The sequence below is a fragment of the Neophocaena asiaeorientalis genome, unplaced genomic scaffold (assembly GCF_003031525.2).
Source record: "Neophocaena asiaeorientalis asiaeorientalis breed wild unplaced genomic scaffold, Neophocaena_asiaeorientalis_V1.1 scaffold148, whole genome shotgun sequence".
NCBI lineage: Eukaryota > Metazoa > Chordata > Mammalia > Artiodactyla > Phocoenidae > Neophocaena > Neophocaena asiaeorientalis.
This window is the reverse complement of record NW_020174050.1, coordinates 2,604,901-2,617,375: the sequence shown is the minus strand read 5'-3', so window position 1 is coordinate 2,617,375 and position 12,475 is coordinate 2,604,901. Positions and strand designations below refer to the sequence as shown.

The 12,475-nt window shown below is 36.6% G+C and overlaps 1 protein-coding gene and 1 long non-coding RNA gene across 2 annotated transcripts; both read right to left on the bottom strand.

Moving 5' to 3' along the window:
* Positions 1-1,581: 1,581 nt before the first annotated feature.
* CXCL8 (C-X-C motif chemokine ligand 8) lies at positions 1,582-5,078 on the bottom strand. Its single transcript, XM_024754152.1, has 4 exons — positions 4,904-5,078; positions 3,811-3,946; positions 3,440-3,523; positions 1,582-2,775 (listed from the first exon to the last, which is right to left on the bottom strand). The coding sequence occupies exons 1-4, from the start codon at positions 4,965-4,967 to the stop codon at positions 2,754-2,756; spliced, it is 306 nt and encodes a 101-aa protein (XP_024609920.1). The 5' UTR covers positions 4,968-5,078; the 3' UTR covers positions 1,582-2,753.
* Positions 5,079-8,200: 3,122 nt separating this feature from the next.
* On the bottom strand, positions 8,201-11,972 carry LOC112405660 (uncharacterized). Its single transcript, XR_003004400.1, has 3 exons — positions 11,872-11,972; positions 10,500-10,619; positions 8,201-8,454 (listed from the first exon to the last, which is right to left on the bottom strand). It is a non-coding gene; the product is annotated as an uncharacterized LOC112405660 (long non-coding RNA).
* Between the last annotated feature and the right edge of the window lie 503 nt (positions 11,973-12,475).

Genomic DNA, 12,475 nt, shown 5'->3' with positions numbered 1-12,475 from the left:
ACCCAGGAAGAAGAATAGCTTATAATGCTCACCATTTAAAATGAAGGTAATCGGAACCCAGTAGAACTTTTCAATTCCAAATCTAAGCCCTTTAGAGCTTTCCACAGTCCATTTAGCATAGCTTCATCTGTTAGTACTTGTTCTGTTTCAAGCCAAACTCCTGTCACACTAATATTGTTTCACTTCTCAAATCACACAAATTACTTCTCCCTTGCCTTCTAGACCACTCCTTCCCACACGTCCTTCTTCCCTTTGTGTGGCTAACTTGTACTCATCCTTCAGACTCTAGTTTATGTTTTCTCAGGGAAGCCTAGTCTACCTAGAGTAGATAACTCCTTGCTATCTTCTTCTGAAGAGCCCTGTATCTCTCCCATCATCATTTTTTAAAAAATTATTTGTTTGTTATCTTTTTTATTCACTGTGTATGAGATCCACAAGATGATTACAAAAGCGGGTAGGACAAGAGAACCTGAATTTGAAGAAGAGAATATGGAAATGAAATTTAGGCAGAACTCTGACGAAGAAGAGGCCCCACAGCAGGACCAGAGAAGATCTATAAGCAGGGAGAAATTAACTCTAGAGGGAAGCAATGTTTCTAGGAACAGAAACTACAGGCGTTGCATTTTCAGTTGGTTCCTCTTTGTACATAACTCTCAAATCTTTTATTAATTCTATTATGCTGCACACCTTTGTGAATTAGAAGAGAACCGGCTTTGCTCTACACCACTGATAAAGTTGACTCAGAGAGAAAACGGCAGTTGCAGGTACCCAGAGCGATTGTAAGGAGATAAATGGCATAGGAAAAGTAGATTGCAATGTGAACGAACAAATGAGAAAATAAGAGCACACTTCCTCACCTCAAATTGTGGAGCTCTAAAAGAAAACCATGGACTTAAAATACCCAACAGCAATAGTAAATGAGCTGGGATCTGCTTGTAAAAATCCAGTTGGACATCCTCTATGTCTTTCTTTCTATTTTTCTTTCCAATTTACTGAATTTTTATCTCTCTGATTTAAATTTCAGATAAAGATCTTTGGGTTTATTTTCTAATCTCCAGTTTTCTTTTCAGCTGTGTCAAATCTGTTAGGAAACTCAGCCACTGAGTTTTTTGTTAGACTGTGTTTTTACTTTTAAGAGTTTTGTTTGATTTGTTTTCAAATACTCTCTGTCTTTAATCATATTTAAAATTTCTTTGCCTCAGATGTACAGTTTTCCTCAATTAGCTGAGAAGTGCCTTATAATGTGTACCTTCTTCCTGCTTTCACTGAGTGCCCAGATGTGTTAAGCTGTACAGACACCTAGGCTATCTGTTGAAAATCTGAAGTCACCCTTATTAGCAAAATGGTATACAGTAGGGAGTTGAGAATATTTTCATGATTCTATGGAAGAGACTACTGATTGTAATCCATCTCTGGAAAGGAGTTATGCTTTTCTACAAATAAAGGTTGGTAATTTTCCACATGATATATAAAATACTAAGTGAAAGCACTTACGTTTTCTAAATCAAAGTATGATTTTTAATATAAATGAATAATACAATAAATCTTAAAACTGCCAAAGAAAAACAGACAAACCCCTGATGACTTTGACAATTAATTTTATTTTAAATGTCTTATAGATACATTCATATTTTCATACTATCAAAAACAGTAGAAAGAGTCTCTTTGGGAGCACATAAAAGCATCTTAAAGTAAAAAATAAAGTTGATGTTAAAATACACAATAATTTAAATAAAATTATGAGAATCTAATTGTTCAGAATAAATAAATAAGAAATAACAAAAAATTACTTTATTCATATTCCCTGGTGAATTTTTGCTGTTTTGAGAAAGATAGTCATAACTCAGGATTCAGGTGATTTAACACAGCACTGCATAATAAGGCTTGCAGTGACAAGACCAAACCAGGCATATTAAAAGTAGGATTGCCAACACAATTAAAATTTCAGATAAATAATGATGTATTTATACTAAAAAATTATTTATTGTTTATCTGAAAGAAAAATCAACTGGATGTGTTTTTTGTTTATTTTGTATTAATTCGCTAAATCTGGTCACTGTGATCATAATATAACAGCCTTGATCAAAGTAGTTCTGTAATACATCACTTAGTATAAAAAATGAATATAAATTCACTACCATCATTATACTTATCAACAACGTTTCTTTCCCATTTCTCCAAATTCATGCACAAACATTATTATATTTGAGGCTTAAATAAATATATAAATAATAAATAGGTGAATAAGTTACACTTCAAAATAATTTACATAACTGAATAAAATTTAAAGTGTTTCCACATGCCCTCATATCTCTGTGAGGTAGGTTAGTGGCTGAGATGTTTTCCTCCAGGATGTTTTCCTCCAGTTTGGGAGTGAAGAAGAAACTGAGGCTCAGTTGAACAAGGACTCATGAATCCTGGTCAGCAGACTAGGGTTGCAAGATTTAACAAAAAACAAAAACGACAAACAGGATTTCCAGCTAAATTTGAATTTACCGTACACAATGAATAATTTCTAAAATATGAGTGTGTCCTACATGGAACAATGTATGTGGGACATTGAAAAAAAAATTCATTGTTTTACTTAATATTCAAATATAACTGGGCATCCTGTATTTTATCTGGCAACCCTACACCAGACCTACACAGTACATGAGGCATTGAAGTAGATTTGTTTGAAGTTTCTTTGGTATCTTTACTGAGGAATTCTCGGAAACCAAGGACAAATGGATTTTTGGTTGTTGTTGTTGTTTTCATGGATCTTTCTTCTCAGCTCTGAAAAGAAATAAAATAAAAAGTTTTAAAATCAGCAATGTTCTAAATAAGAAGGAATGTATGGCTCTTGAAAATATATTTAATATAGAAATTAAGAGAGTCTTAGATATTTATGTGTTAGAACCATTCTATACTTTCAGCTATAAACAGAGAGATCAGATAAGTTATGTAAACCAGAACACTTCTGAGATTGAGAGAGAGTCATACTAATGACACAGGACACAGGCGCATACCCACACTTCCCTGGACAAACTGAGATATATGATCTCCCAGTCATGAGTACAACAAACTCACTGTTGCTGCTATTTTTTTTTAAATCAAAGAAGCAGGGCTTCCCTGGTGGCGCAGTGGTTGAGAGTCCGCCTGCCGATGCAGGGGACACGGGTTTGTGCCCCGGTCCGGGAGGATCCCACGTGCCGCGGAGCGGCTGGGCCCGTGAGCCATGGCCGCTGAGCCTGCGCGTCCGGAGCCTGTGCTCCGCAACGGGAGAGGCCACAACAGTGAGAGGCCCGCGTACCGCAAAAAAAAAAACAAAAACAAAAAAAAAAAGAGGCAGACACTTAAAAGAAAATTTTCAGCAGCAGCAGGAAATTTATAGGTTGACTTCTGAACTGTATGTCACAGGATAAATGAAGAATCTAAATTAAAAAAAAAAACAACTTACCTCTTCAAAAATATCTGTACAACCTTCTGCACCCACTTTTCCTTGGGGTTTAAGCAGATCTCTTTGCCATTGACAAGCTTAACACTGAAATAAGAGAGATATGATTAAAATAGTATTTAATGGGTTTCCAACAGCCCTTTGGCATTCAAGTCATGGTTCCTTAAGTACAGGCATAAAATGTAAGTCCAAACTAATTTTTAGCTATGAGTCATGGAGGGTACAATATTTAAACGCCATGGAGACAAAGAATTTTCCCTTTCTGTTTTGCTTACTATGTATTCCTAGTACCTAGAACTTTGCTGGATTCTTCCACCTTCCTCAATTCTAGGTTTGCTAAAGTAAAGTATCTAATCACTTTTGAAATTACTTACATGATTTCTGAATTTTCACAGTGTGGTCCACTCTCAATCACTCGCAATTCTCTGATAAATTTGGGGTGGAAAGGTGTGGAGTGTGTATTTATGCATTGGCATCGAAGTTCTGAGCTCATTCTTGATAGAACTGCAGCTGTGAAAAAAGAAAAAGCAATTAAGAATTGATTTCATTAACAGGCATAGCTCAGCTAGCTTCGCTCTTGGTAATTCCAGTGTGATCATTTGGTGACTGTGTGTTTGGGAAACAACACATCTTTAGCAAACCTATTCCTGAAATTGATGGCTGGATATTCTCCTAGCCCCTGACCTCAGTTTTTCTCTTTGTTTTAAAAACAGTCGTTCCTGACAACATTGAATGACATAATGTTGTCATTATGGAGTTGTCTTTGGGCAATGTTGACATCCTCATGGTACTTCTTCTCCTACTCGACATTGCATAATCTTCTGTGATACCACAATGTTATTCATGGTAGGCAAGATCCACCAACAGGAAAATTGCCTTCAGGAAGAACTAATAGAAATATGTGTGAGTTGCACAGAGATTGTCCTATATTTTAGCAAAATCTTTGATGTTTAAAAGTATATATATATATATATATATACCATATAAAATGTTTATATATACCATAAACATTCTAAACTGTATTTATTTCATAAGAGGGATCCCAATAAGGTTTGTAATCTGTCTTTAAGCCAAAGAGCCATTGATGGTTGTTTGAAGCTCGTCAATTAAATAGTACATGGAGTAAAATTATCTGAGTTTTTACTCAGTATTAAAAGATAAGATGGGTATATGTGGCCTCCAATGAAACATACTCTAAATTACAGATTTACGTTAAATATATGTATACTACAGTGTATGAATGATAGGAATAGACCTCTATATAAATCAAACTTTACAATTTTCTAAATATTATATTTATACAACCTAAAAAATTAAAGACTTCAATTTAACATTAAATGACTGCAAAGATGGTTTTCTCTTGCTGAATAAAAGGATGTCTGTTATCGAGGCATTAAGGATAATCTTTCTATCTGAGGATCACATTTAGACACAGCAAACTTCTGTAGATAAGAAGGATGTGCTTACCTTTACACAGAGGTGCAGAAAGCAGGAAGGCTGCCAAGAGAGCAATAACCAGCTTGGAAGTCATGCTTACACAAGGTGCTGTCTTTCTGGTTTCTTCCTGGCTCTTGTCCTAGACAGTTGTGAGCTCTGTTGTCCCAGAGGACCTGTGTCAGATGGGGAGCTCCCGTGGCTTTTTATATTACAGTAAGAGTAGGGAACAAGTGCACCCTCATGCTTACATCATGTCAGGGGAAATTCCACAATATGCAACCATCTGCCCGCCCTTTGAGAGCAGACCTGAGTCATCTGACTCCCCTAGTGATTTGTTTCTTACTAAGTTTTCAGCATGATTGAAATTTTATTTGATCTTTCAAATAATTTTATTGATTTTTTTGAAAACATGTTTCTTTTAAAATGTTTTAAAATATTTTTTTAAATGTTCAAACTTCTCAGTTTGATACATTATTGTCAGTGGTAGTTCTTTTTATTTATAAATAACTTTATCATAGCCCTATCTTGCAGTAGTCAGAGTAAGGTCCTTTGTTATTGTTCTTTATGACACAGTCATTTCTTTAGGTAACATATATGCTGTAATGATAGAGAAGGTAATCTAGTCAACCACTTTTACGAGAAGTCCATTTCTAAGCACTTTGGAAAGTTTCCAGGAACCATTACCGCTTTCAGGGAGCATGTTACAACTTTTCAAAAGATTTGGTTTTCTAATGCATGCTTGACAGAGTGAAAGGGGATAGCTTTCAGTTCAGTATCGTAAATATTATCAAGTAACTTCTGAGTAATGTGGGAATCTATAGATGGATAAGACTAAGTACTTGTTTTTAAAGAGTTTGGGTCTGTCAGAATAAGAAAGCAGTATAAGGACCAGGCTATGTTACAGAACAGACAAGTGGTATCAAGATATTTATTCCAACAAGGGCACAAGGGCAGAATCTTCCATAAGCATCTTGAGCAGTGTATTGAAGTGCAGAGGACGCTAATAAAGGAGGGTGAAGGGAAACAGCATGTTCTAGATAGAGATGCTGTTCAAAGACACTCAAGTGGTAAAAGGAAGAATTGTTTATGTTCCAGGATGTGGTTCCCTGGGATTACTTGGTTGGAGTGGGATGAGGTGGTGTGTAATGGAAAAGTAAGCAGTATATACTTAGTGGAAAGAGCATCTGGGTTTAAACCCTTGTTCAGCCACTAATTTTTGTGTGGCTTTTAAGCTTTCTGAATTCCAGTTTCCATATCTATAAAATGGTTTTAATAACATCCACCTGTCTCATAAAGTTCATATACGTAAACTTCCTGGCTTAACTTTTAAGCTGGTGAATTTCCATCTACCCCAAGAGCCATGGCTTGTATTTCTCATTTTTGTCAGATGGTTGACTTCCAAACTGCAAAGATATTCCACCAAAAATCATTTCTTAAAAATCTCATTTGCCTTAGAGGATTCTTGATAAAAGATTGGTTTCTGAAATACGAAGTTGAGCCAGATTTCAGCATGTAATGCAATAATATAATAAAATAGAAACATCAGTATAAATTATGATTTGCTAGAATTTAAAGCTCCAGATCAAAATCTGGTTGCATTAGGGTTCGTTACCATTTTGGATAGAAAATCTGGAGTACAGAGTCTTAAAATCTATGGAAATCTAGAATGCTTGAGGAAGCACCTAGTTTAAATACCGATATAGGATTTAAATTAAATTCTTGACAAAAACATTATTGAAAATTAGGCCAAGAGTAATGATGTTTCAGAATGTGAACACTTGTGGTTTGGGGAGAGAACGTCCTTTGCTGAAAGATTTGTATAGTGATCCCAACTAACTTCTTAAATATAACTTCAATTTACTTGATATCAGGGACTGTGTGTGTGTTTTTTAATCCTCACAACAATGGGATAAGTAATAATGCCCTCATTTTACAGATGAGGAAACTCAATAACGTCTCCAAGTTCATATATCTAAGTAGTGGTGGAGCTGAGAGCTTTAGTCCTGGTCTAAAAGCACATTTACAAAGGGGAGATGAAAAGACTTTTCTTCAGGACACTGGAACACAAAACCACCTTTGTATGACTAAATGAAGTTTCTGTCTCTGTCCCTCGTGGGTCCTCAGAGATGAGTCTGGACTTCCTTGGAAAGGGAAGGGAGCTTACAACAGTAAAAGAAAAAATAGAATCTTATGTCAACTTCTGTAGCAAAGTAAGTGTTTATTATGTACAATGCAGTTCTTACTCTTTCAAAATCTATTTTAGGAACTTGATTGTTCACTTATTTATTTAATATATGTTGATTATCTGCTAATGCCAGGTCTTGGAGTAGGAGATGTGAATACTCTTTAAATCAGATATAGTCTCTGACTTCGAGGAGTTTGCAATCTAATGTAGAATATGGACAATTAGTTACACAAGCAAGTACAATACAGTGGATGAGTATTATAACATGTATAATTATAGGAAGCTTAGGGAGCAAACAAATGGGACCTCTGATGCAGTTTTGATGAATGGGGTTGTCTGAAGAAACAAGATTAAGACTGTGACGTAGTGCCTTAGTCTTGGTGATGAGTAGGACTAAGACCAGTGGAGAGGAGCGAAGGCGGTACTGCTTTGCTAGTGTGGGGGAAAGCAAGTACAAGGTGGTAAGATGTAAGAGAATATGGCCCAACTGGGTTCCTGAAATTGTTGAGCATTGTATGGAAAATATGCGTGGAGTGAAGAGATAAAAGTAGGGACCAGATATGTAAGCAAGACCTGAGTCTTTAAGAAAATTCTCAGTCTCTTTGCTCTAGTAATGCTGGTTTGTTCAGCAAAGACATATTCTCATATGGAAAGACCCTGAGGTGACTGGTTCAGGACATCATCACTAGGACCCAATTATACTAGTGGTACCACTAAGACACTCACAGTTCTGAGGAATTGCAAACATTCCTCTACTTTTAACTCAGGGTTGCCTTAGTAATTTTGCAACTTACCTAAGCACCTTTTTTCCCTATCCCATCTCCTTATCTCTTCCCTTCCTCTTCTCTGCATCCTGACATCATCCTTAGAGGGTGAGCTAATGAGTTCCATTTAACCTAGATGCTCACAATTTTTTCAGAATGGAGCATTCATTTATAAAGCAAAAGGACATCTTTGCAAATGTTGCTGATCTCTCCCAGTGTAACCTTGATGCATTTTGTCCTTAGACTCTCTTCATCAGAGGTAAGATTGGACAAAGACAAAGAGACTAGAGGGGGCAGTAATTCTGGCCTTGTCCCACTTCTGTAAAGGTAACCCTATGAGTCATTGCATAGTAAGTAAAAGGGCTAAATTGGGTTAAGTAAAAAACAAACAAACGGCTAATTAGCCTGTTTGAGGAAATGCTGCTTCAAAATAGAGCCGATTGGAGTGAAAAGTTTAAATGAAGAGCAAAGCTGCACATAAATACAAGTGATATTTTGTCACCCTGTAGGAATGAATGGGACTACTGACCAGTAATCTGTTTATTTAAGTTCCAACCAGCACTTAACAAAGAGCATCCAGAGATCTTCACCGTAGCCATGGGACCAAGTCCATCATCCAAGAAAGGGAAGAGCTGAAGAAAGAGTCAAAACAAAGACAGGCATTTACTTTTTCCACCTTGCCAAGTAACTCTTCTTCTTCCAGGAAACTCCTCAAAAGAAAACTGAATGTCTTTCTAGTGCGTTAAACAATTTATGTCCCATCCCCACCTCTCCACCCCACTCCCACTTCAAATAGGTATTGTAGAATCAGGAAATTTTTGTAAATGTAAACAAAGTTGTATTCACATAATAAAGCAGAATGTGGTGGGAAAAACATGGACTTTGAAGTGAGATGAACTTGGGTTTGAATCTTTCCCCTGCTGATTAACCAAGAGACCTAGAGCAAGTCAACTCTATGCTGGCACTGCATCTGCTACTGCTAAAATTTGAGCCACCTTTCCCAAAACCAGTAGCAAAGTCTCAACTTGCACCTGGAATTTTTTCTCCCTTTGAGGAAATTAGTCTCAGCTCAACAATCCTTGAGGTTAAGAGAACCATAGACAAATGCTAAACACATATCACTGAATTTGACCTACAGTATTGTTAATACTAAGATCATAAACATAAAATACCTACCCCCTGAAATTTTAGTCAATAAAACTAAGAGTTAGTTGAAAGATTTAAAACACGTTCTTGCCTTTTACAGATAAAAAACATTTCTCTGTACTTCGTTAATATGATAAATTAATCTCCTCCAGGGCTACAGAACATTTCAGTTCCATCTCCAAATTCAAATGTCTCCAGTTAACGATTCATAAAAATACTAAGAAAAGTTGGTGCATACTGCTAAAAGTGTTCTACCTTTTAAAGAAAAGACATTTTTCAAAGTCTTGACAAGTTAGAGAACAGAAACAGCTAAATGCTTTGGTTTTGAGCAATGTCAAGTCAGAGTAACTTAAATTTAAGGGTATGCATGGCTGTTGGACTAGGTCAACCCTGCCTTCAAACCTACCCCTCCACCACTTATTAACCAAACAACCATGGGAAGTTATTTTAACCTCATTGTCTCAGTTTCCTCATCTGTAAAATGAAGATAACTCCGATTCCACAGGATCACAGTGAGAGTTAAGTGAAGAAATACATGGAAAATGTCAAGAGTGGTGCCTGGCACATACGAAGTACTCTATAAATGTCAGTTTTTTCCCTCTAATCTGTCACTTCAGTTACACTTCACCTTGCCTGGAGTGGGAGAACTATATATATATATATATTATTTTTTTTTAATTTACCAATCAAAAAGTAAAGATGTATTGACACAACAGATCTCTTAAAGCTGTTTTTTTTTTCTTCTAATTATAGAGCTTTCTTTTTATGCCTAAAAATTTAATTCATGTTTATGTGTTTAAAAAAACACTGTTGATATACACAGGGGATTGAGTATTGTTTCCAATTCTATCTCCCAAATCAATGAAGATTTTGAGATGGAGTTTAAAGGATGGGATTGGAGGAAGAGGCTGGTTGTGGAAACAGACATTTATTATGGACTTGGGAGATCTAAGATCAGCCTGTCTTCAATATGAAAAAAATAATAATTAAGTGTAACTGTTTACTTGTAGTCATTTCTTTGTTATATTTTTGGAAAAAAAGTTTTAGAGATCATTTACTCCAGTGTTTATAATAAAGTATATATCTTCAAAATAACAATTATATGTTATTTGCCACTAGGATTCTTTCATGTGAAGTAAAGATCATAGGAAATGAAATCACATGGCAAAAAGAGAAGTTGCTATATTAGAAATGACTGGACTTATGCGTGCATTTAATTTTGTCTTGAGGTAACCAAGACCCACACAAGCAGTTGAGTCAAGGGACAGGAAGTAAGAAAAAGGTTTTAAAAATGGTTATTCAAGGTTGTACAATTTTATAAAGATATTCTTCCTCTTTTCTTAAAAGTTTATTACTTTGATCTTTTCTTATAGACAAGTGATATTCTTAAAAGCTGAGTTGAGATGAAACTCTTAGCAATTTGAAGAAAGTAGCTAAAGTGGAAAAACAGATCTTATGTTGTAGTTTCACCATTCTCCTTTCATAAAACTTTGATTGTTTTGAAGTTTTTGTTTCAAAATGTGAGCTTCACCTTAATTAGCTCTTTTCCCCAGTTTGGCCTTAGGGATTATTGAAGTATTTAAGACACAATCTGATTGGAATCCAAAGTCCATGCCAGTAAATCACAGCAAGATCCTTTCTGACCCACCTCCTAGAGAAATAGAAATAAAAACAAAAATAAGCAAATGGGACCTAATGAAACTTAAAAGCTTCTACACAGCAAAGGAAACCATAAACAAGACGAAAAGACAACACTCAGAATGGGAGAAAATATTTGCAAATGAAGTAACTGACAAAGGATTAATCTCCAAAATAGACAAGCAGCTCATGCAGCTCCATATCAAAAAAACAAACAACCCAATCCAAAAATGGGCAGAAGACCTAAATAGACATTTCTCCAAAGAAGACATACAGATTGCCAACAAACACGTGAAAGGATTCTCAATATCACTAATCCTTACAGAAATGCAAATCAAAACTACAGTGAGGTATCACCTCACACCAGTCAGAATGGCCATCATCAAAAACTCTACAAAGAACAAATGCTGGAGAGGGTGTGGAGAAAAGGGAACCCTCTTGCACTGTTGGTGGGAATGTAAATTGATACAGCCACTATGGAGAACAGTAAGGAGGTTCCTTAAAAAACTAAAAATAGAGTTACCATACGACCCAGCAATCCCACTACTGGGCATATACCCTGAGAAAACCATAATTCAAAAAGAGTCATGTACCACAACGTTCATTGCAGCTCTATTTACAATAGCCAGGACATGGAAGCAACCTAAGTGTCCATCGACAGATGAATGGATAAAGAAGATGTGGCACATATATATAATGGAATATTACTCAGCCTAAAAAGAAACAAAATTGAGTTATTTGTAGTGAGGTGGATGGACGTAGAGTCTGTCCTACAGAGTGAAGTAAGTCAGAAAGAGAAAAACAAATACCGTACGCTAATGCATATATATGGAACCTAAAAAAAAACAAAAGAGTGGTTCTGAAGAACCTAGGGGCAGGACAGGAATAAAGACGTAGACAGAAAGAATGGACTTGAGGACACGGGGAGGGGGAAAGGTAAGCTGGGACGAAGTGAGAGAGGGCATGGACATATATACACTACCAAATGTAAAATAGATAGCTAGTGGGAAGCAGCTGCATAGCACAGGGAAATCAGCTCCGTCCTTTGTGACCACCTAGAGGGGTGGGTTAGGGAGGGTGGGAGGGAGACGCAAGAGGGAGGGGCTTTGGGGATATATGTATACATATAGCTGATTCACTTTTTTATACAGCAGAAACTAACACTCCGTTGTAAAGGAATTATACTCCAATGAAGAAAAAAGTCCATGTCAGATTCTGTTAAAATGAGCTCAATCCATCTGTGCAGTTGTTGATGTAAGTCTTACCTGACTGCATATTCCTCAAGGTCAGAGACCATGTCTGCCTTCTTTACACCGTGTGCCAGCTTCTTGCCCAGTGTCTGCAACAAACAGGTGCTCGATAAACATTTCTCAAATGAAAGTAAAACTTCCCCAGTTCTCAGAAGTTTTCCCACCAAGAGCATTATCAGCAAAAGGAAGTAAAAATGTTTATCTTTGTCTATTTTTGTTCTGCCTCAGGGACAATTGTTTTATTTTCACGAACCCAGAAGGATCCAGTATGGAAACTACAGTTTTAGTTCACGCTCTCATTTAGTGATGGATAGATAAAATAGTAACCCGTTCAGTCAAGCAGCAATTTCCTCGTTTGGTGAATAAACCAAACCAAGCAGCTTTCTAGGCTGCTCCCGGGCTGGGGTAAGAGGTACAACATAGCAGGCAGGGAGAGGGGTAGAGAGCAGTGTGTGGGGACTCTCAGTGACTAGCATCCACTGATGGAGGAGGTCTCTGCTGCCTCCTTCTTCCCATCAGCTGTGTTTCACAGACCACGGAGAGTCCAGAAGACCACACAGACAGTCTTTCCAGAGGCCAGTGAGTGAACTTGAATGGTGACCCACAGAGTTAGTCTAAT

Excerpts from the sequence above, each read along its gene's own strand:
- CXCL8 (XM_024754152.1), bottom strand. The coding sequence starts at position 4,967 with ATGACTTCCAAGCTGGTTATTGCTCTCTTGGCAGCCTTCCTGCTTTCT. Across the intron at positions 3,524-3,810 it reads TGTGAAAATTCAGAAATCAT|TGTTAAGCTTGTCAATGGCA; the intron begins GTAAGTAATTTC and ends CTCTTATTTCAG. Across the intron at positions 2,776-3,439 it reads GTACAGATATTTTTGAAGAG|AGCTGAGAAGAAAGATCCAT; the intron begins GTAAGTTGTTTT and ends ATTTCTTTTCAG.